At 51.4% G+C, this 26421-nt stretch overlaps 2 protein-coding genes across 14 annotated transcripts in view; both read right to left on the bottom strand.

The window, feature by feature from the left end:
• Positions 1–3649: 3649 nt before the first annotated feature.
• On the bottom strand, positions 3650–12426 carry SLC2A2 (solute carrier family 2 member 2). Its single transcript, XM_040567314.1, has 11 exons — positions 12394–12426; positions 11774–11869; positions 11314–11630; positions 10412–10536; positions 9565–9680; positions 8819–8981; positions 8322–8509; positions 7743–7847; positions 6042–6143; positions 5477–5680; positions 3650–5289 (listed from the first exon to the last, which is right to left on the bottom strand). Exons 1-11 carry the CDS (start codon positions 12424–12426, stop codon positions 5098–5100), a joined length of 1641 nt encoding a protein of 546 aa, XP_040423248.1. The 3' UTR covers positions 3650–5097.
• Positions 12427–16195: 3769 nt separating this feature from the next.
• Positions 16196–26421, bottom strand: part of TNIK (TRAF2 and NCK interacting kinase) — a 156834-nt gene continuing 146608 nt past the window's right edge. For all 13 annotated transcript variants that reach the window (XM_040566547.1, XM_040566544.1, XM_040566540.1 and 10 more), the window contains 9 exons: positions 26063–26177; positions 25332–25502; positions 24978–25121; positions 24265–24399; positions 23626–23726; positions 21824–21973; positions 20427–20586; positions 19729–19868; positions 16196–17722 (listed from right to left, as the gene is read on the bottom strand). In XM_040566547.1, coding sequence (XP_040422481.1) covers positions 17639–17722; positions 19729–19868; positions 20427–20586; positions 21824–21973; positions 23626–23726; positions 24265–24399; positions 24978–25121; positions 25332–25502; positions 26063–26177 — 1200 coding nt within the window. In that variant the 3' untranslated portion in view covers positions 16196–17638. The remainder of the gene's footprint in view (positions 17723–19728; positions 19869–20426; positions 20587–21823; positions 21974–23625; positions 23727–24264; positions 24400–24977; positions 25122–25331; positions 25503–26062; positions 26178–26421) is intronic.

Raw genomic sequence — 26421 nt, 5'->3', positions numbered from 1 at the left:
TGCACGTGCTCGAGGGCATTTTATCTTGTGATAAAATACTTTATGAGAGACCGCCCAACTCTTTTGAGCCCGTTTTGGAGCAGACTGGGGCTAAGCACTAACAATAATTTATTTTCTCAATGGTTCATGGCATAAATTTCGTTGATTTTCTGCAATTAACAGATTCATTTTAGGTGATCTGAGAGATCTTCTGTACTAAGCCTAGTTTTTTTGCTGAGGTGCAACTGTAGTTGATACATATTTCTGAGACACAAAACAAATATTCCAAGGCAGTCTTTATCAGAGATTCAGTTAAAGAAAACTGGAAATCAGATGCACCAGTCATTGCTTGCAGATCTCTCTCCTTTGTTCGGATCAACAGTTATTAGAAAAGAAAGAGTTTCTTGATTGTACTAATGTGATTATCCCATTTTCCGTGCAACAATAGCAATTTGATTTCAAAGCATATTTGTAAATATCATGCCTTTCATGTTTAAACGTATTTCCTTTCCTTTTGTGCATGTGTGCTTAGAACACTGCACAGCTGGATCACATCTTTTCTTTTGAGTAGGCTCGGTATGTTACCAATCTTCGTCTCCTCTGTCCACGTCTTTATATAAATTGCACAGCAGAAATTATCAAAGAGCTTTTGGAGAGGTTAAAATGAGCGAGGTGTATCTTTTCTCAGTTATGGAAGCTTCATGGTGAAGCAGTGAGAGGCTCGCTCAGCGAGACTTAGGTCATGCTGCAAGATGAGAAGTAACAGGTCACAAGCAAAGCAATGTAAACGCAACCCTACTGCAACTTTAGCAAGCATCTCTGGTTCTAACTGCTGAGCTGTCTTACCTGGGATCGCACAGTCATGTCCTGGCTGCTGGGGATGATGATTCATGTTGGCTTCTGGGGGCAGCCTGGACTAGGAGGACAAAAAAGAGGCTGGGGACTGATGATCCTCCCCTGTAGAGGGCGATGCCAGGCTCAGCAGCCCCTCTGTGTTCCTAAATACAATCTTTCCGTTCAGCCTGAACCAGATGAAAGAGCCTCTGCAGTGACCTTGCCATAGGCATCCCACTCTGCTCCAGGCACGGCTTTAATCCCATGTTCACCTTCTGCTTCCTACAAAGATCGAACCAGTGACTCATCCTGCTTTGCATTGGCCTTGAGAACAGGATTCTGGGATGCTAGACAGTTCCTACAGCTATTAGGGGCTGCAGGCCGTGGGATGCATAAAAGCTACCGCAGCAGTACCTCTGCCCGCTCTGTGCTCGCTCCTGACTTGTGCAGCCTCCAGCGCAGCTGCACGGTGTGATCAGGCGAGGTGTGTGTGTGCAGCCGCCGGCTGAATCACCCCGGGCACACGCTGCAGATAAGAGCTGAGCGGTGTGACAGTGCCAGGGACACCGAGCTGGCTGGAACCAGCTGTAACTTGCACCAGGAAGGGGGAAAAGGCGCTGCAAGTCCAGCTGTTCCCTCCTCCCGCGGCTGACGCAGCACTGCAACGGGATAGCCAACCCATGACTGGGGAGCCCTGCTGCATTGCGTAGTCCCCAGAGCGAGTAAAGGGGGCAATGCAAGGCACTGCACAAACGCCTGGTCTGTAGTTATGCCTACAGCCTGTAAGATTCAAAACCCACTGAGTTACAGCCAGGATTTATTGCCATCCTGCGGGGGAGGACAGTTCTCTTCCAGCACTGCTGCGCACTGGTGCCTCTGGGCAAAACCTGCCAGCCGTGCTTTAGTGAAACTCTCGAGCACAGCACTTAAATTAAATCTCATCTCTACGTGTGCTGCTGGAGCCAGACCTGCTGTCCTGCCTCGTGGTTCCTTAGCACCGGTAGGTCTCAGCGAAAGCGAAGGACACAGAGCACCTCAGAAAATACATCAGACATTACAGCCCGGTGCCCTGAATATGTAGCTCTTGGTTCAGCTTCATCATCCTCAGCCGTTCGGCTCAGCAGGGGGAGGGTGCCTCTGCTCAGCGGTGAAAAACAAGCTGAAGTGAGGCAGAAAAATCTGTGATAAATTAGCGTGGAAAGTGTTAATGGAGCCAAATGTCCTGAGCTTATTGGATTAGGGAAGTCAAACTAATTTTTAAATTACACCTAGAGAGTGGGAAAGTAGATATTGTTAGCCATTTATCTGACACAACAGAAAAGTCTTAATGGCTGTCATCTTAGCACATTAGGAAAACACTGTCAAAGCTCTTGCTGACAAGATGCTTTCTCAGGGGCTATTAATTATATTGCATTATTAGCTAACTACAGGATGGGAACATACTTTGCATGTTAACTAAAGTGCAATGACCATTTAGCTAATAAGTATGACTTGGTCTTTTAAACCTTAATGATTAGCAACTTAATAAAACTGTAACAGAGATAAAAATAATGATTGAACAAGCTGTGTCATCAGAGCAAGTTTCAGCTGGAACTCACATGTAGCAAGGGTAGATAAAATGCTAATTACAGCCTGATGGGACAAGACAGATGTAGACACGGCTGCAGAACTGAACAAACTCCTCTGACCCTTCCCTGCATTGCCATGCATGGTAAAAGCACAGTGTGACAGCTCAGCCCGGTGTATCAGCTTCATCTGTCCCCAGCAGCCCTGGTGAGGACAGGGATTGCCAAAGCATTTAGCAGCACCCAGCTCTGTGCACCCTCTCCCAGGCTGCTGCCTGCCCCACGGACAACACAACCATTAGCAGAATTAATTTGAAACATCCCAGGTCGAGCAAAGCATTGTCCCTAGGGGGCTATACAGGTAAATGAATGAGAACAGCAAAATGCACCAAGGCACATTGTCCAGTTGTGGCCTGAGAAGTTGAGAGAGGATTGCCCGTGGGGGTTCCAGCCTGGAAGAAGACTCGTTTCCCTTCCTCGTGGCTGAAACTCAGCACGACCGAGCGAGGGAGCGTCCCGTTAGCCTGCAGGAGGCCCAGCACACCGGCAGCGGGCCATGGAAAAGCAGCTGGGTGGGAGGAACTTGCTGGCGTGTGGTGCCTGCTAGTGCTGAGGCTCCCGTGGCAAGCTACCCGGTCTGGGCTGTACCTCAGCCAAAAGCTTCTCAGAGTGCAGGCTAACATGAGGAGAGAAAGCCTGTATGTGCAACATTACAATAGGCAAATCAGGCTTTCTGCTGGCATTCATTTAGTGATACGCAGGAAAATGCAGCCTGCCCGGCTCAGAGCATTGCTCGGTTAATGACCCCCCCCCCACTGGGTTATTAGTTCTGAATCCAACCCATCACTGACTGGTGCTCCTCAGGCATCAGGACAAAGCTCAGCAGAAGTGTACCAAAACATGTTTGGCCAGCCAGTCTCACACCAAACTACCTGTATGGCCATTGTGCAGCTATGGCTTGAGCCGTTTGCCCACTTGGAAGGCTGCTTCTACTTGTAGGGACTGGCAGGCTGAGGAGGGCTGAGCGGGGACGTTTGGGGATGGTGGGTGCCATGTGGGGCCTTCCCTGCCACTGCTGCCCCTTCCACCTGCCCTAATGGTGAGGCAAACATACCTCGAGCCCCATCCCTCCCACAGGCTCCCCCTGCAGAGGCACAGCACCAGCTGTGAAGCTGCCCCAGGCTCCGTGCAAGCAGAGCAGTGTTTTACAGCAGAGGGCTTGCGCAGCAATTGCTGCCTGTGGAGCAAACGCACCCTGCCAGCAGAACACCTCCCATCTGGAGCTGGACATACGGCTGGGATGTAAGGACGGGAAAAAAACAACAGCACAAGCCAACAGATGCCACAGGTGTTGTTCATTGCCACCTTTATGTAACAGACAGAAAAATGCTGTTATTGCAGGCATCCCAGGAAAGCCTCCGGTGAAATCTCCTTGCTCCAGTATGCACACAGGGCCAGCTGCTGGGCCAGGGGAACCTCGTGCCCGCACTCCAGTTGCTCAGAAGGAACCAAAACTAGCCTTAGGGTCTTAATGCCAAGAGGGCAAGGTATACACAGGAAGGAAGTTCAGGCCCATGAACCTTCTTGTCTGAAACCAAAGCCACTGCAGCCGGCTGTGGTCCTCCTTGGCCCATCTCTTCTCATGCCTTTCTTCATCTTTGATCTTCTGTTACACCATGGCCACTGCGGCACTCGCAGTTGCTGTGAGCTCACGGTGACCCAGCAGTGCTGGTGCCTTCTCTTTAAATAAATACTGGGTGTCTGTCCTGAAGAGCTTGCTAGGAAGTAGCCGGGTATCACAACAGGGAACGTGCAAACCTTAAAAGCTCGAGCAGAGAGCAGGCTTCTACACTGATTCCAACATATCCCCCCAAAAGGAAGGAAAATCCTCACAGTTTGATTTTGTAACCTAGAATTCTCTCACACAGAAGCAAAATGAGCACGAACAAGGCTACAGAAACACAGCAAGCTCCCTCTCACACGCTGTCTTTGGTGAAGCACAGCCAGCCAGTGAGACCCCAGTGGTGCCAAGCAGGGGGCACCTCCCAGTTAGTGGGGCAGGAGCCATTTACCCTTCGGGGTCCCATTAGCTGTTACGGTTGGCCTGAGCACCGTACATTATGACAGGAAGATGGGTGCAGAGGGTGGGGAAGGAGGGCAGCGAGGGAGGGGAGGCCCAGCCCCAGGCTGCCCAGAGCAGCCATGGCTGCCCCGGCCCCACAGGGCCTGTGTCCCTCAGCACCGTGGGCGCTCAGCGCGCTGTGCCGCCAGCACCGCTGCCTTGCAGGTGGTTTCTCAAGGCTTCGGCTCACTGAGCAGGAGGAAGCGGCAAGCATGAGAAGAAAAGGTGAAGGCATGACACTTCAGCATCACCCCACCCCTCTTCCCTTCGTTCCAGCCGGGCGAGGGCCCTGCTCGATGCAGTGCTTTCCCAGTTAGTAAGGCCATCGCCTCAGCACGCGGCGGGGCGTGGGGACACACGTGTAACATGTTCCTCCTGTGCTTTCCCCGGCTCTTCCTGAGTCCAGCTGCGCCGATGGTTTCAGAGCAAAGCGCCAGGTTGGCACCTGTGGCTGGAGGGTGCAGGCGGCAGCAGTCAGAAGTGCCCGTGGGCTGCCGCCTGCGAGGTTTGTGTGAAATGAGACTTTTGCCCAGCGTTTCCCGCTGTGCCTGAAGGAAGCCCAGGCTCCGTCCCTCCTTCCTGCCTGCGTGGCCGTGCCTACGCCACCTCGCCGCCTCGCAGCTCTTCCAGCTCGGTCATGGACTTGGCCGGGAGCTTCTTGCGGCGGAACACGGCTGCGATCTCCTCAAACGACTTCCCCTTTGTCTCAGGTACTTTGAGGAAGGCAAACAGAAGGAAGACCAGAAGCAGGACGGCGAAGATGACAAACACGTATGGTCCACACAGGTCCTGCAGCGGGGCAAGTGAGAGCAGGGACATGGCCGTCAGCACCACAGGTGGCTTCTTGTCACCCCACCCCAGAGGACTTGGAGACCCGGGGGACACATGCACACCCCACTAGCCTGCCCTTGGGCCCTCATCCAGCAGCAGACTTGTGCCCAGCACGTGTTTGTACCATTTTACCGAGGTTTCTTACCGCAATGTACTGGAAGCACATCCCCACGATGAAGTTGCAGGCCCAGTTGCAGAAGCCGGCGATGGCGATGGCGGCAGGGCGCGGGCCTTGGCTGAACAGCTCGGCTACGATAAACCAGGGGATGGGCCCAGGCCCCACCTCGAAGAAGATGACGAAGAGGAAGATGGCGATCATGCTGACGTAGCTCATCCAGGCGAACTGGCTCTGCAAGAGGATGCGCTCAGTGTTACGGCCCCAGCATGACTCTCATTAGTTATCGCTAATTTATTAGGTTTATTTTTCAGAAATTTCCCCCATTCAGACAAGCGCAGGTGGAATACGTGAGACTATAAACATTTGTGCTCCTGCTGACTGGGTGTGTGGTGGAACTGCAGGGGACAAAGAGTGCGATGCCCCCAGGCACTGCCCTCATCAGAGACAGCTCCAGCTATGGCCATGTTGTCCCTTCTGAGGACAAATGTCTTCCAAGCTTCTATGAGAAGAAGCTTCAAAGCTTTCCCCTTGAGGGCTGGTTTGTCTTCTCTTGTTTGCAAGCCACAGAGATAAAGTGAGGAGTGAGCCTTACCAGGAGCGCAAGTCCAACCGTCATGGCCACAGCACTCATCAGCATGCCCATCAGGCCAGCCAGGAACAGGGAGCGCCTGCCCGCCTTCTCCACCAGGAACACCTGGAGAAACACACGCAGCCGGTCAGCCTCCAGCAGCCCTGCTCTCGGGAGCTTCCACCAGGTCCATTAGCAGCAAACAGCCTGTTACTACCACCACCGTGCAGTCCTGCTCTTTTAGCTCACATACAGATTTTTGTGCTGGTTTCCAAGCTCCAGAACCTCTGCTGGTGGCTGGTAGGGAGCCAGACTGAGCAGTTGCCCTGCCCAGGACAAGGTGAAAGCCTGTATACACACAGCTCAGGGGTTTCCAGGCTCTCAGGACTGCCCACTGCTCCTATGCATGTATTGCTGGCTATGGACTTGTTTTTTCCCTGCATCTATATCCATCACTTCACCCAATGGGGAGATGCAGGTAGCTCCAAAGGACAAGGAATCTGGCCTGTCCTAAGATACCCTACATCAGGAGGCTGCCTGCTCCTTCCCCTCCACTCTAAAGGACACCTTTGGCCATTAGCTCAACCTCAGACATCTCCTTTTTGTGCAGTTATAGCAGATGCTCCCAGGGGATGGTCTCACTGCCGGAGGCAAATCATCCTGCCAACTTGTGAAACTGCAGCGGGCAAGCCTCCACCTCCCTTCTTCCCTTGCCAAGACCTGCATGGCCGTCAGTGCTTCTGCCTTTTGGTCAGGGCCTGTCATTCATTGACAGATGCAGGTAATTTTTAAAGTGCTTATGGCCAAAAGAAGCAAAGAGCACATGTCCCCAGGGTGGATCTGGGACTGCAGGAGACCGCCGGAGCTGGAGGCAGCTCTCCTCCGGCTGCACAGCCTCCATGCCTTGTTTCACCATAACCACTCATGGTTTCTCCTCTGCATGGGACCTGCAATGGACTGTCTCTAAAGAAGTTTCACCCCAATGCCGTCTGTAGGGTGGGCTAAGATCTTTTAGGGCTGTATTTCTACAGTGCATCTAGTCCCACTTCATTGTGTGCAAAAGTCCTTTGCTCCCTACTGCTCTCTAGGAATACGAGGGAAATGGCGTTTCCTGCTCTTCCTATATTAATGGCCACATTAAAAAATAATTATCTCCTGATTGGAATTGTGTTAATCCTCTCGAGAGAGAGAAGTGGAGGGAAAAGCAAAGAAAACTGGAGCCACCCTTTTATTGCTACAGAGTAGTGCCCAGAGCTGATGAGAATTGCTCTATTATTTTATTACTGTGGAATGGCCTTCAGATATCAATCATGCAGATGCTGTGTGCATAGGGATGAGAAATTGAAAGAAAACAGATAAGAGAGATTGCAAGCTGCTGGCTTTACTCCAGCCCCTGCCTGCTCCTCGGGACAATCGGGCCCGCAGAATGTGTCTCGAAGGCACCTTTTGGTTTTGAGGCAGCACTGAGCTACCTGAGCTTCCCCGAGCAAGGCAATGCAGCTTTCATTCACGAGGCATTCAGCAGTGCTGTTTGGCAGCAACGAGCCATGTGTCAAGGCTTGATTTTCCAGATGAGGAAATGCCCAGGGAATGAATTTTTTTCCATAGGGTGTGCAGGGTCGGCCCTGCAAAACTGCGACCCCCAGCCCCAGGATAAAAGCGTGTTTCAAAATCAAATTGCTGCTCACCCGTTTTTTGTAATCTAGGGCAGAAATATTTACTTACAGAGATAACAGTGAAGACTGTGTTCACCACTCCAACGCCAATGGTTGCATAAACGGGTTGGTCAACTCCGGCTCTCTCAAAAATGTTTGTGGAGTAGTAAAAGATCTATCAAAATACATTAGGACGAAGGATTAGGTAACAGGGCTGGTGGAACTTTTTGTTCTCCCGAGGGAAGAACTGTTCTTGCTTGGCTGAGATTTGAAGCAATTTAATTGCAATCAATCTTTCAAATTTTAATGATTCGGTACAATAATTAAGGCTGAAACTTTCAAAGAAACATGGGGGAGTTAAAAATCCCATTGAAATTCCCCTCCTGAACTATGGCATTTGCACATTTAAAACTTTTCCTCCATGCAGTCTTGTGTTTAATCTTGAAAGCCAGATCACCAGCACGACGTGCTGGAGGCAAACACCTTGATGGGACTGAGCTTTAAAAGGATTTTAAAAGACTCTTGCTACGTTGGAGTGACTCTGGTCTCTCCCTCCTCTCAAAGAATAAGGCGATTCCTGTCTTGTGGAAGTTAAGGACGGGAGATAAATGTGGATTTCTTTAAAGATAAATGGTTTTGGGATGCTCACCGCATTGATTCCTGAGAACTGCTGGGATATCTGGACCATCAGCGCCACGATGACAGCCTGCCGGTACTTCGAGGAGGTGAAAAGCTGCCCGATGGACACTTTCTTCTCACTCGCCGCTTCTTGTTTTTCTTTCTCCATCTCAGCAATCTCTTTCATCGGGTCACAGTTTCCTCTGAGCCTTTTCAGACCTTAAGAGAAAAAAAAGATTAGCCATTTATTATGGACCAGCCGCGGCCACGCTGCGAGATGTGTGAGCTGCTGCAGGAACCGCTCTGTGTTTGCTGTGTAATTACAGTCATGGGGATTTCCTACAGAAGTGTGGAAACAGAAAACTCTGCACCTGCTAGATGCAGCCCCTCGGGTGGAGAGGAGCAGCATGGTAAGGAGCAGCTGCACCCAGGGACACCTGTGAGTGCTCAGCCAGGCTCTCCCCTCGGTGTTTAATACCACGGACGGTGTGAAAACAGCCCCAGACAAGCCCAGATGTTGTGTCTTACTCTTTTTGGCCTCCTCCACCTTCCCCAGTTTGATGTAAAGGTATCTGGGGCTCTCAGGGCACAGCAGGAGCAGGAAGAACTGCAGCAGGGCGGCCACGCCGGACAGCCCCAGGAGCAGGGGCCACATGTCGTCGTTGCCGAGGAGGAAGTCCAGCCCGAGCACCTGGAATAATCGAGGCGGGTTTGAGAGGAGCTGAGAGCTCCCTGAGCAAAGCCTGCACAACTTTTCCTTCCACTATTTGCAAAGCGATTTCTGTCTGGCAGGACCTACACTGCCAGCTTTTTTACAAGGTTTTTCCAGAAAAGACTGGAAAGCCACTCTCTTGGGCTAAGTTAGATTAGATGAGGTTTGTGGCTGTGCCATTTTCTGGGGGTGTTGTTCCCTGGCACATTTACATGCTGTGCTGCCACGTGGCGGGGACACCTGCCGTGGTGGTGTCCTGCTTCCCTGATAAAGCCATTTCTGAGCTCCCAAATACCAGGGATCTCGGGTTCAGGATCCAGCCTGACTCTGGGCAGATGTGTACCAAAGTTTCCTAGCAGAGGACAGATGTACTTGTTGTTTCATGAGAAGATCCGCACCTCTGGCTCAGGGCTGGAGCTTAACCCTGTTAGGGCAAACAGCTTCACTCGCCTTCAGTTTTGGGGTGAAATTATGAGAGAGTTCTCAAAGGTTCCCCTGTGTATCGCTGGGGTATCCCTAACCCCTGCAATACCCTCTCTGCCCTGTGCCTTCTCCTCCTTACCTGGCTGATGAGGATACCCGTGACGATCGCCAGCTGATGCAGCGTCCCCAGCGCTCCCCGGAGGGCGGTGGGAGAGACCTCGCTAACGTACATGGGCACGAGGCCGGAGGAGAGTCCTGCAGGAAGCACACGAGGCGTCACCACCCCGGGATGGCAGCTCCGCGGTCAGCAGAAACCTCGCCCCGAACCGGGAGGGAGGACGGAGCCCACGTCCCACATCCCACGTCCCACAGCCCGCGTCCCACAGCCCGCGTCCCGCCCTGCCTGCCTCCCGCGGGGCCAGGAGGGCTGTGCACGTGAACACAGGCAGCCCAGCATGGAGCAGAGATCTGCTGGGAGCAGTTATTACGGAGCAAAGAGCTCTCTCCAGTCTTTCCTTGACCCGTCAGAGTGCAGGACTGTCTTTACACGCCAGTAACAGCGATAGCGAGCTGTATTTCTGAGCTAATTCCGATATAATCCCCTATTATCTGCGCGATATCTTCTCCTCCCTACCCGCGGAGCTCCTGGACTAAGTGCAGCCCAGCTGTAGATAGTGCTGTTGTCCGGGGAACCTTTCAAACAGCGTGACTAACAGCACGCTGTGCGACAGCCCCCACCAAGACCCAGCCTTGACATTAAGGCGCTGCTCCCAGCTCCCTTCTGGCGCGAGGTAAACCGAGCTGATTTCGCGACCGAGCTGACCCAAGTGCTCCTCGGGAACATCCCGGATTGAGGAGGACGGGCACGGGGGGAAGAGGCAAAGTGCCACCTGCCGAACCCCTCGTGAACTCAAAAAAAAACATTTAAAAAAAAGTTACAAAAGATGAGAAACCCTCGCGTCACAGCCTGCCCTGCGGGCACTCACCGCAGTACAGCCCCGTGATCGCTCTCCCGGCGATGATGAGGATGTGCGACGGCCCGAATTTGGCCAGCCCCATGAGGAGGTTGCCCACGATGGAGAGGACGTTCACCACCAGCATGGCCTTCACCCTGCAAGGAGGCGGCACCGCTCGTCCCTGCGCCTCCCAGCCCGCCGGCACCGCCGCAGGAAGGCAGAGCCAGCGGGACGGCCGGCGCCAACGGGGAAAGGACAACGGGAACATGCAGCGGGGGGGGCGGTCGGAGTGCCTAAAGCACGCTATAGGGCCGGGGGAAATCCTATCCAAGTACCTTCCTCTTGCTTTTGCCACAGAGAGAAGGGTGGGATTAGGCAGTCGGTAAAGGCCGCTCGTTGATTTCTGCTCTGAGCGCTAAGCGTTGCAATAGAACAGCTGCTCGGTAATTTAGGGTTTTAGTAAGTCAGAGCTCTGGGGTGTTTGGAGCGGTATTTTGGAGGTTTGAGGGTTTTTTCATTGTATTAGGAAAAATAATATGAATGGTATTTCTATAAGAAGGAAACCATCTTTTGGAGAAAAACAAACAGACAAACAAAAAGGCTTCGACTCTATCTGAAGTCTGAAATTCCTAGCGAGGGGCTTGAGTGCTGCGACTTGCCTGGGGAGAGCTCGGGAGCAGGGAGGACAGGTGCCGACTTCCAGCCCCGGGCTCTGCGTTCACAGAGAGCCATAAATACCAGAGGAAACGAAGCCGGTGCCTCCCAGCCCTCCAACCCCCCGGCGCCCCATGGAGACCCCCTCAGGTGCGTGGGGCAACGCTGCAGCCTCCTTTTTAGAGGGCAAACCAGAGCCTCGTGGCCGGCACGCAGGAAAAATTGGGGTTGAAAGATGCCCTCTTGCCTCAAACCGAGGGGGGTGGGCTGCTTCTCACCTCCCCAGCCGGTCGCCGATCCAGCCCACGGTGAAGGAGGAGACCATGCCGCCGATGGCGAACACGGACACGGAGAGGGACCAGTACATGGTGAGGATGTGCGGGGAGGCGGCGAGGTCCTCGGGGGGCGCGAGCGTCCCCTCGGTGCTGCCCCAAGCCTCTGTGCCGGGGACGGTGCCGGGGACGGTGCCGGGGACGGTGCCGGGGATGGTGCCGGGGATGGTGCTGGGGATGGGGCCGTCCTCCCCGGAGGCGTTGGTGGCCAGCCTGTCCAGGGGGACGATGCCCAGCACGCGCGCGTAGTGGGCTTCTATCACCTGCAAAGAGGAAAAACGCCGTCGGCTCACGTCTGTACGTCTATAAACCCCCCCGGCTGTGTTTTGGGGTGTTTTCCACCAGGGAGGGGTGACACCCTGGGGCTCCCCAGGCCCCCAGCCCTGCAGCCCGGCTCGGCGCTTACCTTCTGGGGCGCGTTGATGACGCCCAGGCTGTAGCCGTACTGGAAGAAGCCCAGCACCGCGGTGAAGACGGAGAGGACCAGCGTTCCCGTGAGGTGCTGCCGAGGGAGCAGAGAACAGCCTCAGCCCCTGCCCTGCCCCAGGACCCCCCCTGGGATCCCGGTGAGCCCCCGGGGTCACTCCAGCTGGCTCCCAAAGAGAAGGGAGAGCCCCGAGGGCAGGCAGGACGCGGTGCTGCCCCACATACAGCGACCTGTGCCCACCACCCTGCTGGTCCCCAGGGGCTTTCTGGGGGCCGGCAGCAGGAAGGGGCACAGCAGCGCTGCTGGAGCAGAGCAGCTAGGAAAAAAACAGCCAAGACTTTGTTTTTCAGCAGTCCCGTTTCAAATACCTTTTCCCTCCATCGTGGTTGAAATTATCTTGTAAGGTGACAAAGTTCTTAAAAATAACAGAAAATAATCCCTTGGCCCCTTTGCCCCTGCTCTGTACACAAACATCACAGGCCAGATAACTAAGGGGGAAAATTTTGTTGGTTTTGGTCTTAGCGGGCAATAAATACCACCCCTGGGTGCTGGTTTCCCTCGGAAATCCCAGTGCACAGACGGTGCTGAGCCGTGGTTACCTTCTCTGCTTGCATTTTGCTTTTCTTGTCCATCCCTCGGCTCCTCTGCTGCCCTCCTGGCTCTGTCCTGGGCTGCGGAGCAGGGCGAGGGCTCGGTGCAGGAGGACGGACAGCAGGAGCAGCAAAGCGGTTTGTGCCGCGGGAGATGGGGCTATATCACCTCCGGGGTTAATGAGAAACCCGTCTTCCCAACACTTATATCCTCCGTCTGACCAGCCCAGAGCCGTCACTGCCAATCCCCTGAAATTTTGGGGGGGACAAACGAAAGAACGGGACACCTCCCGAAGACAGGGGGTGGACCTGGGAAATCCAGCTGGCAGGCTGATTTTTGATTTCTGGCTGTCCCTGCGGCACCGGATTGTGGCGTGCGGGGGGCTTGGGGATGTGCCGCAGCCGGGCTCTGGGTGTGCTGCACCCGTCTTGGCTTCCACGTGGGATTTGTTTGCCGAACCCCCAAACTCCTCGCTGAACTTTAGCAAGAAGGAACCTTTCCAGCACGTGTAGCAAAGATGCTAGAAAACGCGTGCTTTATTTAAACATCACTTGGCACCTGCTCTGAAATAGCTTTGTGTGTGTGCATAACGTGCACACAGAGGATACGCAAACCCAGACGTGTGCGGGTCTCTCTCTGCAGGCACAGACCTGCAGCCACCGCCGTGCCCTGCTGGTGCACAGCCGTACGCCTGCAGCCAGAGCAGCCGGGGAAGGAGAGCGCCGTAGGCGTGCACGGAGACACGGCACAGCAAAGCGGCCCAGAAGTCATCACAATGCCATCCCTTTTCCTTACGAAGCCCATCACGGGGCGAGCGCCGTGCTGCCGATGCTGTCGGGTATCGCCGCCCCGCCGCGGGCACTTGCCGAACTTTGCACTTGGATGCAAAATCTGGTCTGAGCTGGTCTCGCGGGCGCGGGCACTGCCATCATCAGCTGGCAATGGATGCAGCATCCAGCGGAGGCACGCCAAGGCCTGACTCAGCCCCGGAGGTGATTAATTCCACTGCCTTCCAGGTGAGCTTTCGCAGCTGCCAGCCAAGGAAAGGCGAGTGAGTCACCGACGGTGCTCAGGCAGCCTTCACATGGGCGCTACACGCACCTTCTACGGAGGAAGAGGAAAAAAAAAAACAAGAAAAAAACGAGGAGAAAAAGACCACTAATCTTTGCTCTGGTCTCAGAGTAAAACTTTAACCCGGGGCAAAGTGTTCGCTGCATTCCTGTGCGCATTGATCGCAGCCCCACCGGCTGCAGGGGCCGAGCTTTTGTGGGACCCGGGAAACTGCAGGGCTGAGCCCCCTCCCACGTCCCTGCTTGGGGTGCCTGAGGTGAGGAAAGCAATAGGGTCACGGGTGGGGTGTGGATGACAGGAAACGCCAAAAAAAGAGAGCGGGGTGGTGCCGGGGTACCCAGCGCTGTGGTACATGCCAAAGCTTTAATTAAATCCATTAACGCACGTGTTTAGCTCCTGGTGACACTGTCACAGCCCAGCCCGTGTGTTTTTCTGAACTGGGCTCTGGATGTGGCCGTGTTGCCTTGCGCAGGTTAGCAGAGGGCAGCTCAAGGCTGGCTTGCAGGTGGGAAAGGTTGGTTGGTGGGCAAACCCAGGGCAGGTGTGTAAATCCAGAGCTCATATGTAAACCCAGGGCACGTGTGTAAAGCCCAGGGCAGCGCACAAACCCACGGGGCTGTCAGCTCAGCGCCTGCCGGCGCACAGCGCTCCCGCTGCCGGCGCAAGGTGCCCGAGCCCAGCCCGCCCGTGCTGGAAGAAAGGCGGCCCCAGGAGCTGCAGGAGCAGAAGGAAAACGAGCTGCACCTCCGAGCGCTGAAGTAACAGCGTTGGCTGATGCCGGAGAACGAGGGCACTGGTCCCGCGAAATGCACAGATAAAAGCTCGTGTGTCCGCTCGCAGCACGCTGGGCACACTCAGCGTTATTTGCCAACAGCAGCACTCCCACCACTGCTCAGCGCATTACTTATTAATAAGGTGCAAGAACCACGTCTGATAACACGCCACTTCGTCGTCCCCGCTGCCTACTATGTCGTGCCTACTGTAATTAGGGGTGCTGCCAAACACGATGGGATGTGATAAAAGCCCTGGGTTAAAGTTTCTGTCAGGCTGAACAGCTGAGCGTGCTCTCACATCACTGAAAGCAATTCAGAGCACGGACAGCGAGGCTTTCTCTGCGGCTGGGGCGGCCAGCACGCCCTTGCTGTGGTCTTTGGCTTATTCCGAGGCAGCTTTCATGTGAAAAGCAAACCAAACAAAGCAGAAAAAATAAACCAGGAAGACGCAGCTCCTAAGGCTGTGGATTTCCAGATAAAAGCACGACGGGGAGAGGCACACCAGAGGTTTGCACAAGAGCGTTACGCACTGGAGGATTTCAGGCGCATCCAGATAGCATCACCTGCGGCTGTGGCAGTTTGCAAGGTGAGCGCTTGGGCTGGGTCTGGAGGTGGAGAGGAGTGTCAGAGCACCGCAGGGGGACGTGGGCAGCCAGCAGACACCTCCGGGATGCGGCAGTGGTGGCAGCAGCATCGTGCTCCCTGAGCAGCCACGTCATTTCTGAACCAACAAAACTCTGCTGGGTCTCGCAGTGAGGCAGCGAGTGCTGCCCGCACGGAGCCTCCTGCCGGCCTCGCCATCCTCGCGCTGCCCCCGTTACGCAGCCTCGGTGCCCAAATCGCTGCACCAGCTGCACGGGGCCGAGAGGCCAGGGGTGAGCCCAGGAACTGCAGCCCCACAACCTCAGCCAGCCACCAGCCCGGCTCCAGGGGCACGTTTAGGGCCACCTCGAGCGTTCCCTTTCCGTCCCCACATACGTGATATCAACCCCCAAACCACCTCGCAATGAGAAACGTGCCTTGAGTTGTGCTCTGACACAGGTTTGGAAACGCTTTAAATCTGCAACAGGCTCAGACGCATCTCACGTTGCACAGACTTTAATTCTCATTATTCCGGGATGCGCCGGCCCCTGTGTACTCATCCTGCCCCAAAATGCTGCTTCCTGAGCCCCTCCAGGAAAACAGCACCGCTGCTCAGAGCCCTGAGAAGCCGCTGGAGCCCTGTGACTTGCTACCAGCTAACGCCCCGCTTGTTGTTCACAGAAGTCTAAAAGGCATGGCTTCGTGTTGAAGGTTCGTGCTTTATTGTAGTTGGCACCAGAAACGCTTTTGATCTGTTATGTCCATGTACACAGTGTAAACAAGACCGTGTTAATATTGGCTTCTTATGACTGTTTCAAGTGACTCCATGGTTTCAAAAAATACATTCACAAACTACCGTATGTTTAAACACAACGATTCCTTTTTATTTCATAACTGTACTCAAAACCCCACAATTAAAAAAAAATAATTTAAAGCCGTGTATTCCGAACCAGTCACATCAAGGAGGAGAGCAAAATAAAGAGGAAAGGAGAGTTATCAGTTCGCAACATAATTTAATAAACCCCTCTGGTTTAAGGTAGCGACCACAGTGAAAATACAAAGAGCTGGTGGCAATCAGTGTCTGCGACGGGACTTGTCCCCGGGTTAGTTCCAGCACCGCTGTATTAGGGCCGTCACTGCAGCTGGCGGGGCTGTGCTGGACCAGAGGCACGTGGCCGGCAGCAGGAGGGTGCCCGGTGCCCACGAGGCTGCCCCGGAGGCTGCCCCCGCCAGGACGACGTCCACACCGAGCCGTGCCGTGCTGCCCGCGCGGCTGCGGGCGTCCTGTCCCGTCCCGACCCGACCCGTCCCGGCCGCTGCACCCCCCCGGCAAGCAAACGCTTTTGCCCTGGATAAAGATTCGAGTTTGACCAGGTCCTGTTGATTTAATCATTTTTTAATAAAGCCATCGTTACTGAGTACACCAAGATTGCCAGTTAAGCTCTCTATATGTCGCTGGAGGTAACAGTGCTGTGATCAACAGCAAAACAACAAAACGAAACAAAACAAAAAACCCAACCGAAAAAAAAAAAAAGAGAACAAAACCAAAAACAAAACGAGGTAGGTTAAAAACCAGCAACACAGACCTTGTTATGCGACACCCCAATACCACAGGCGGCCATGCTTGCAGCTACTGAGAAAGAAAACCCCAGATACGCACTGAAAATGTAAATCAACTGAGCAGAGTTTATAAGGACACAATTCAACCTGAACTAAACACACACACATTTCGGCACAGATGTTGTCTTCCACTGTATGTTGGGTAATTCGTAGGGAGCAGAGGGGGCAGAAAACGAGTATAGATTCAGACCCTTGGCCGAAGAAACCACACACATATATATAGTTTTAAGCTCTTTACAAGCCCAATGCAGCGACGCGCAGGGTGGGCGGCTCGGTTCGTCCCCGTCGCCTCCAGGGACGAGCACCCGCAGCTCGCGACGCCTTCGGCATCGGGTCCGGTGCCCGCGGCACCCCGGGAGCCGTCTGTGGCCACGGCCCCCCCGCGGCACCCGGTCCCCTCCGTCCCCGTCCCGGTGCCCGCGGCGAGCCCCGCGGCGGGCGGCCGTCCTCTCCCGCCAGCATCCGGAGCAACAGCAAACGGCACCACTGTCCCTATCACGACACAGCACTGGGTGAAGATCCATATAGAAATATGGATTGACAGACTTGACAAAAATGGTAGCTGATTTTTATTAGTCTAAGGCTAGTAGCTTAGCCATTTAAAATCCATTTCCCAAAAGAGGGGAAAAAAAACTATTATTTTTCTCTTCTTTAAAAATCCGTTAAGCCGTTGCTGCCAAAAGCAACATGTAAATGTTGGTGAAGGCAAAAGATTTCTAAAATTACCCAGCTATACGGTTATGGCCTTCATCACAAAGATAAAAGGTACATTTATTGTGCTGTCTCTCACCAGATTTAATTGGTAACTTTACAACATACTATATATTTGATGCTAGCAGGCAGACAGAATTAAAAACAGACTTTTTGACACTTGTTTCTTTCCCCGTTCTTACAAAGTAGGGGACAAAGAAAAAGTAAAATTAAAAAAAAAAAAAAGAAGAAGAAAACTCATAACCCACTATAACACAGCGTAATCAGGAGACCTCGGGAGGCGGTTTCCCTATTCCAAGCGCGAGTGTCCGTCCCTGCCGCGTGTGCCCGAGCCCCCCAGAGCCGCTCCCTGGGGCAGCGCTGCGCCGGCGGGGGGAGCGTGGGGAGCGGTGATCCTCAGGGCCCTCCGCATCTGCCTCTACAGTGTTAGTCCACGTGTTTAATGTCCTTTAAATTAGAAATAATGCCACGGAGGTAAGTGCCAAGTGCTCCTCTGTTACCAGTTCATCATGGAGTTTCTGTTGAGGGTCATGAAAAACACTTGGCTGCTTCCTCCGGATCTCACCGACGCGAAAAATACCTGGTTGGAGACAAAAACGGCCTGTATTAAATACTGGTAATTTTTATTAGGGTAAAAAGGAGTTTATTAATTGTCTTGTGAACAAGGAAAGCAAAAGCTGAGCCACAGCCCGTGCAGTCTGCTCCATCCAAACCCAACTCTCTGCTATTTTCTCCAGATGACAGCAGAAACGTGGGCAGAGATGTGGGAGCTGCTGGACCCGAGGGGCGCTCGCTGTGCGTGGAGCCCAGCCCGGGGAAGCGGCTGCCAGCGAAAGCAGCGTGGCCCAGGAAGGAGCCAGCCCAGCGAGCCCAAGCAAGGCTCGGCTCAAATCCCAACTGCTTATTAGTAAACACCGCAATAAAACCTCCCTCGCTATCACCCCTGCAGAGAGCAAGGTTTGGAAAGCCTTAAAAATACCAAGTTTATCACATAGCACTGCCGTGGCATCATTTATTATGCAACATTAATATGACTGCTTCCAGGGCTTTATATCCTGCTAAACGTTAACCATTTGGGTCAATACTCTGCACGGTAGTTATCTGCCTCGGTTTGAAATGTTCTTCTTTGCAGAAGTTAGTTACATTACTTCAGCTACTTCTGAATGCTACGTCAGGGAAAACTCAAACCTTCCTTCAGTATTTTCAAGACACAGAAAGCTATCAGGGCTGTCTATGAAAATATGCCTTTTGGTGCTTCTGTCGGGATCCACCAACATTTGACCACAGTGGAAGTCTTAAAAAATAAGTAATTTGCAAGTATTTTAAGGGGACACTTCTTCAGCTGCTGCAGCTAAAGTATCTGAAGACTTAGTCCTTTTTGAAAACAAAAAAATCATTCAGTCTTCACAAGACTTTCATTATTAGCCACTTGCCCAGAAAGAGAAACGTCTGTTTTAAGCATTTCAAATGCACTAGTGATCAGCTGGTTACAGTATTTTAGAGAAATGTAGGTGCTTTTTTTTTTCCCCCCAGTGTTATTAAAAAAGGAAAAAATCAATAGGAACAAAACAGAAAAAGAGCAATTTAAATAAACAATATAAAACCTACAGAGTCAAGTTCTCAAAAGTTAAGGGGAAAAGAAAATAACTAAAGATATTTGGACACAACTAAAATTCAGCTTCGTGGACAACTTTGCACGATATACTTCAATTAAAAGATAAGGATACATTTTTTCCACAGAGTTCCAATTTAACTTCACACAACAGGTAGGCCAACTAAATAAACTAATTGCGGCCTCAAATCTTGTTTATTGCATGTTATTAAACCCTGCTCTGACGACACAGCAATCAGTTTCTTCACGTGTTCCGTGCTTGTGCTCTTTACAGAAGAATTCCCTGCTCCGTGGCCCTGGTTTATCTTGGTGAAATCTTGTGACGTGAGGAAATACCACCAGCAGAAATCAGTGCAGAAACCAGATCTCAGCATTCAACCACCTCTTCCATGAGATACTCTTTTTCCTTCAGGCATTTCTTCTTCCCTCATTCCCTGCACACCTTCCTCCTTCAGCAACACCCAAGCCAAGGGTAATCTGCACAACCGTGCAACTTGACATGCAGCTCTGGTGCCCCTCCAGAACAATATTTATCAACGTTGTCCATACAAAAAGATGGGGGTCCATGGAGAAAATAGCTTATCATCACAGAACTAAAAATGCATCACAATGTCTCTACAACCAAGTTCAAATTAGGGTTACTTACACAACCTTAGCACTACCATTTCTCAACTTTTGCAGTTTATTTGGTGGCCTCAACAATTAATGTTCTGATGCAACACTTGAAAGAAATTCAAGCCAAGTCAACGGAGACCTCAGTTAGAGGTGGAAGAGATCTTGTTGATTCTTGTTGATTCCCACCACAGGCTGAGATCCACATCCACTGAAGAGAATTAATTGGGACTGGGTTTATGGGTACTGTTTATTAAACAGGACCTTCAGCTTAATTACTTATTAACCCCAAGATAAACTAGACCCGAAGTCTAAAAGTAGTTGGTTGTAGCTTACGGATACAAGCTTTGAAGTGGACTTACCTTATCATTTCTTTCACATAGAAACTTTAACCTTTGAGCTCGCTTGTGCATAAATACTCCATCCAAATGTCCTGTCTCCACTGACCGGATTTCAATAGCTTTCTCTCCCCAGCCCATTATTTGATTGGAATGAATGTAGGCTGTCAAAAGGAAGCGTTTCGCAGATGTTACAACGGGTGTTAAGCTAAATATTACACGATGGGCAGAAAAACTCTCATCAGCTGTTACTCAAAGTCTACGCAGATGAATCACAGAGCTCTGCTAAATAGCCTTTAAGTAGCACTTTTAATCCAGAAAGTTGCTGAGTGCTTTAAAGAGAAGATGTTACACTTCTGCTTTCTGCAGGCGAGGAGCTGGACAGCGACCTGCCTGCACAGTCTGTGGAGCTAAGCAGTAGCACAGCCAGAAGGGCAACTCAGGCTCTCATGGCTCTGCACCTAGCACCTCTTCCAGTCAACACGGTATCCCACCAAGGTTACAGCTTATACTTACAATAAAACACAGCTAAAATCTTCAAGAAGTCACCTGCTTTTTCTGTGCAGGACCAAACTGTAAAAATTTAGCAAGTGCACCTCTTAACTGGCTGAGATAAATCTCCTTTGATAAACAAAATCCCAAATGACTCTAACTCAGCATCCTCGACTCTGCATCTTACGTCGTATGTGTTTTATGAAGGTGAAGAGGAAGGGTTGACCTACCCACAGAAGTAGGCATCTCTCCCCACTGGAGCACCACATCTTTAGTTATCCGTCCATAGGTGTTCACATACACGCCTTCATCCTCGTAGCACACAAGCATCTCCATCCCGTCTGTTTTAGGCAGGATGACAATGGCGTGAGGAGTAATATTGCCCTGAATCTGCAGTTAAAATAAACCCTACGGGTCAGAATTACATTGAATGGAGAAAGTGGTAGGGGGAAGGGAGCAGAGCCTTAGAAAAACAAAACCTAAAACCACACCGAGAACAAAACCCTCACTCCATTCAACAAACAGGCATCAGCTTTTAGAGATAAGCTTGAAGGGGAATAAACTGTCATGTTTACCCTACCATCAAAGCTGTCTTAGACATCAAGGATAAACAGGTTCAGCAATTATAGAGAGATCACAACATATACGCCCCCAAGAATGAAGGCTGACACTTGGCAGTAACACAAATCAGCAACTGTTGGCTGATGAATCCATCTTCTATTCAAATTAAGGCAAATAAACCCAGAATTTTACAGGTAGCTCTAGGGAGGAAACATTCCCCTTTCCTGAGGGTAGTAACAGTAACTTTCCACCCCCATCTGACCTTCCATAGGTAAGAAAACAAAACCGTCCCAAACTGCCCCCGTATTTCTCCTAGGTTTCTTGCCAGCTCTTGCAGAAGCTCTATTGCTCTACTCAGCAGTTCCTGGACTCGATTAATAACACCATTTCTCCTAGGCCACTTTCTCATGCTGGTTGGTACAACAGCATGGATGGAGCTTAAATAAGCCAACAAGAGAATCCTTATCTACAATATTTTTTGTAGCACTGGTTCTTTCTTGAAATAGCCTAATGGGCCTGAGAGAGAACCTGTGGTCAGTCTCCGCTGTCTGGGAGTCGGGGACTTCAACCTACAATCTTACTGAGATTTGGGCTACCCTAATCCTGCAACCCTTGCTTGGGCAAACTGCACTGCCTCAGCAGGAAGGAGTGCTGGTGTGCACACCTGCTACACCATGCAAGGGACAGTGCACTGGGCATCCAGTCCTTGGTGGGTCTGTGTTGTCCAGTAACCAAGAACTTGGTTTCATGGCATCTCGCCCTACAAAGAGCTCCTCTACTGCTCCATGCAGCGTAAGGACAGATTCTGCTTTCTGTGGGACCTGGCAACCTTACACCTGACTGCTTGGGCACAAGGACAGCAGTGGCCTGTGTGAATAATGGACATAAGTAGGTGATACCTCTGCGTCCTCTTTAAGCAAGTCATCAGTGAGGATGGCACTGGAGAATGTCATACCCACAGCAAGATGTCCCCTGACTGGTCAGCATTTCTGAGACACCGAAAGCCCGGCCAAACCTTGCTGGTGACCTGCGTTAGTCATGCAGCAGCACTCCTCCATGTACTCACGTGAGATGGTATATAGATATCATAAGAGTTCCCAGAATCTACATCAATCACATGGAAACCAGTGTGTGATCCAAAGATAACCTTGAGTCTCTGACCCTCTTCTACAGTGAGATCGACAAGCAACGGTTTGTGCTGGAGATCTGCAAAAGACTTTTATAATTCTTTCAGTGAGTATCACGGAAAACCAACAAATTCCTACAGCAGACTGATACAGTTTTGAAATCATATGTGTTTGAACGTGTTTCCTATTAAACATGTCATTATTTATATTCCTGCCTCTGTTCCTACGTCATACACATCAGGGCTATTACCCACTCACTCCAGCCATCTGAGCAGATAGGTGCTCACCCTTGCCAAGCACAGCTTTTCCCCAGGAGCACGAGGCCAGCCCGACAGTTTGGTCTCCGAAGGAAGGTGACAGAGACGCCGGTTTTACATCAGCATGCAGCTCAGCCAGCATGCAGGGACCCCCCCAGTTCTGGTGCTGCTCAGCTTAACGAGCAAAGTCTGCAAAGGGCTGTGAGCACCCACCTCCCCTCTCGGTGGGTATCACCGCTCCAGTTTGGGCAGCTAGAACAAGTAAAATTAAATGTCCTTTATCCCGTTCAAGCTAACCTGCTGGGTACGTGCTGGGATCAGCTCCCTGGCATGGACCAAGCTGGGACTGAGTACGTCCTTGCATGGCTTAGGTCTGCAACAGGAGGGTGAAAAACCCGCAGGGAGAGAAAAGGGTGAATTGCTCCCTGCACAAGTACCCCTCTGACTCCTGACAGGGAAAATTAGCGAGTGGCATTCCCCTGCTATCCCAACAGATCCCTGCCTACAAGGCAAAGTTCAGCCCCCAGACTGGAAAAGCAGCAGCAGGAGCACTAACCAGCATCCTAACTGCAGCCATGGAGGCTGGATCCCAGGCTACTTAACTGCTGCTGAGCTCTTCTTATCACCGAGCCCATTTATTCTGGCTTTTGTTCAGAGAAAGCAAATGTGACCTAATGTTGAATAAGCCCATTTGTGCTGGAAGGATGCAAAATGAGATTACTCAGCATGAAAGTCTCCAGAAGGCACCGCCCCTTGTGACTTGCTGCTGCACAGAGCTTAGAAGGGAAAGTGCTTTAAAGTACTAAGTACAAAATACCCGTTGGCAGGTTATGTAGGAGAAAGGTCTCAGTGAAGGAAACTGAGGTAGATGAAAAGGGAGAGAAAGAGAGAGGGAGAGAAAGAGTGGGTCATTCTCCTGGAATTTCTATCTTGAAACAGAATCCACATTGCAGAAGGGGAGAGGACCTTGCAAAATAAAAATGGAAAATAATGCCAGCCTGTTTTCACATTACGCGTGGAAAATTAGTCAGAAGTTAAAGCAAGCAAACGAACACAAAAGAAAAGCAACCCAAAACCCCAACTTAATTTTACTCAAGGACATTTGGTGAGCTTTCTGCAAACTTCCCCTGTGAAGCCTCCCAGGAAAAGCAAGAATTAATGCCTAATTGTTAGCCATAAACAGCGCATATCACATCTCTTCAGCCACGAGTTTCAGAACTCTCTGCCAGGGGAAGTACAGTGATGATAACGTTTCTGAGGAGTGCTTTTGTTTGCGTCCTTGAGATCTGAAAGGCCTGGCACCTCGCAGCAAGTCTGTCAGGAATTGCTGCGGGTGCTTCTCTTCATTGGCCCTCAAGAGACTGCACCCAGGTCCCAGGTCCCCGAGGACTACATATAAGCACGACACTTTTCTGTTCTGCATAGTACAGAAATCTCGTGTATTTGCAACTACAGAGTGTATTTTGGTAACCAGATAAACGTACCTTAAATGCCATAAACTTGTGATATGGTTTAGGAGCCCAAGCATAGATCTCTACAGCATTCTTTAAGGCAATCACCAAGAACTTGATTCTTTCATATTTCACTAAAATTAAAATAAAACCAAAGTTTAAATCATTCACTTTTGCTTTGAGACTGAATAATTTATCTCTAGAAACAGCTTCTAAGGCTCTCTCTCTGTTGGTTCCCATGTGGTAAAGTATCCACCTAATACATATAGATTAATATCAAAATTATTTGTGGCTGTGGTCTGCCCATACTTTTAAGAGGAATCATCAGATCAGATCTAAGACTATAGAATAAAATCTCCAAAGACTCCAAGTATCTTTCGCCTGTAACATACGCAGTACGTGACTGATCAGATACACTGGAAGATTTTTAACAACAAGCCATTTTATCACATCGGCTACAATAGAAGAACTCCCAATGTCCAGTGCTGTGGAGCAGGCAACCAGCCCTCTGCAGTCCAGTTAGCATCACCCTCTCCAGACTCAGAGCTATGGACACAACGCACCATCTCAGTGCGAGAGCAAGCCTGCCAGGTGCTTGTTTCACAGCTGTAGTGGACACAGAAAATGCCTCCAGACATTTTCCCACTGAAGCCGGTGGCCCCAGCCACTCACCAACTTTGTAGTGGATGCAGCCTTCCAGGTCCCCAACCGTGATCCAGCCCTGCTTCTTCTCAACTTCAGGGTCGTTGTGTAAAATCCTGTTTCTCAGCCAGGACAGATAGTACACGCGCAGCTTGTTCTTCTTTCCTGTTGGCAAAGGAAACCTGGCCATAAGAGGCAGCAAGAAGTAACAGGGCGGCACGCGGCCCCAGGGACAGCCCCAGGCTCCTGCTCTCTGTATGCCACAGTGGGTGAGCAGAACATGCTTGCATGGAAAACCTTGAGATTTCAGTGCTTATTTTCACCAATATATCTCACTAAGATAAAATTTAAGATCTTTTCAAAAGGAAGTTGAAATAGTGATATAGTTGGTTTTGTATTTTTGCTTGTGCCTTGGTCTCCCACACTGGTGGCAGATGCGGTACAAGCTGGGCTCTGCTTACTGCAGGCTGGAAACTCCAGCTTGCACAAATCGGTGCTCACAGAGAGAGAACCAGGCACAGCAGGGCCAGGAACGCAGCTCTTACACCTCGGATATGGCTACACAAAATGAGCCTTTCAGCTCCGGCATGGAAGGCTCTCCCTTTGGATAGCGAAACCTGGGAACAGCGCTCTGCTCACCCAGCTCTGCCTACAGCCTTGCTGGGGAGCAGCGAATGCAGCTGGTATGTGAGTATCAGCTGGGGAATATGGATGAGAAGTTAACGATGGGGTGAGAGGTGTACCTGATATTGTTACAAGGACGTTCAGGCCCTCGAGTACGTCCATCTGTTGGAACCGCCGTCTGTTGATGAGGTTGTACACCTTCCCTTGCCCGCTTCGGTCCAGCAGCATCAGGCCATTTTCTGTGCCCACCAGCAGATTTACACCTGAAACGGGGAGAGCAACGGGCACGTGGAGCCACAGCTGCTGCCCACCAGAGGACTGCACCCCGAGCTCATTCTTCACCACCAACCCATGACAATCACAACTAAGGGCAGCATTCCCACAGACAAGGAGCATCACTTTTACACCAAAGGGACTCAGGGACACACGCCCCTAGAAGCTCTGCCGAGGGCACAGCGGGACCAGGAGCTCACCCCACAAAGCAGCACAGAGTATCTCCGAGTTGAAGCGCTTCTTGTACTTCCTTATCTCTGGGGTGTCACTGTGGGGGCGGATGTTGGTAGGGTTCACGTTCACCACGGAGATCTTCCTGGCTTCGTTCAGCTTGGCCTGCTCCTGTCTGAGCAGCTCGCTGGTGAACAGTGCTGACAAGGAAACAACAAAACAACGAGGTGTGACTGATTAGAGGAAGAAAATTCTTGTTTTATCTTCTGATGGGGAAGTTATCACTATGTTACAAGCCATTAGTTTTGAGAGGTAACATCAGTAGTTTCTCATGGGTTGGAAACAACACCAAAGCCCTAAGAGGTGATGTCCCCTGACCTCCTGCCCTGCCCACTGAGATAACCAGCCCTATCCTCTGCCTGCCTGCCCTCATCCATCCATTTTCAATGAATTCTGAACAAGTGCAAGCTTTCTGAAGCAACTGCCACCTCCTGACTCTGATAGGAACATTTCTGCCAGGTGCCTGGGCAGAAAGGGGTGGGTGGATTTCTGCTGTTCCCCGTCTTCTCTCTGACCTTTCTGATGGTATTGCACTGGGGAGCAAAGGAGTTGGGTGGAAATTGGAGAACACGAGGGTACAAATTCAATTGATCTTTGGACAAGGGTAGTGAAATCTGAGAGGTTCTATGGGGTTATTCAGGCCCCACGACCTGGTTCCCATGAGGCTCTCCCCTCTCAAACTGGTGACATTGCCTCCTACCAGTAGCAGATGACTCTTCATCCTCATCTTCATCTTCATCGGTAGGTGAGGTCTGATACACTCTAGTGTCCACAAAGGGGGTAAAAGAGGCTTTGGTGCTACTTCCCATACCATACTGCAAAACAAACAGCAGAGAGAGAGCTCAGAGCACAGCAATACCAGTAACATTGTGTGCGTGTGACTTCCTGGTGAGCGCACAGTGCCGGACCCTGCAGCGCCCCTTACGAGCTCTCTGAGCATTTGATCCTCCTCCCCCAGAAGTGACCAGTGAAAACATGACACCAGATTTGTGAACGCCTCTGGAGCAGCAGCAAACAAGAAGTGCAGGGCACGGGGAGCAGTGCCCGGCCCCGGTGCCG

This window comes from Cygnus olor, chromosome 9 (assembly GCF_009769625.2).
Source record: "Cygnus olor isolate bCygOlo1 chromosome 9, bCygOlo1.pri.v2, whole genome shotgun sequence".
NCBI lineage: Eukaryota > Metazoa > Chordata > Aves > Anseriformes > Anatidae > Cygnus > Cygnus olor.
This window is presented reverse-complemented; position numbering and strand designations above follow the sequence as displayed.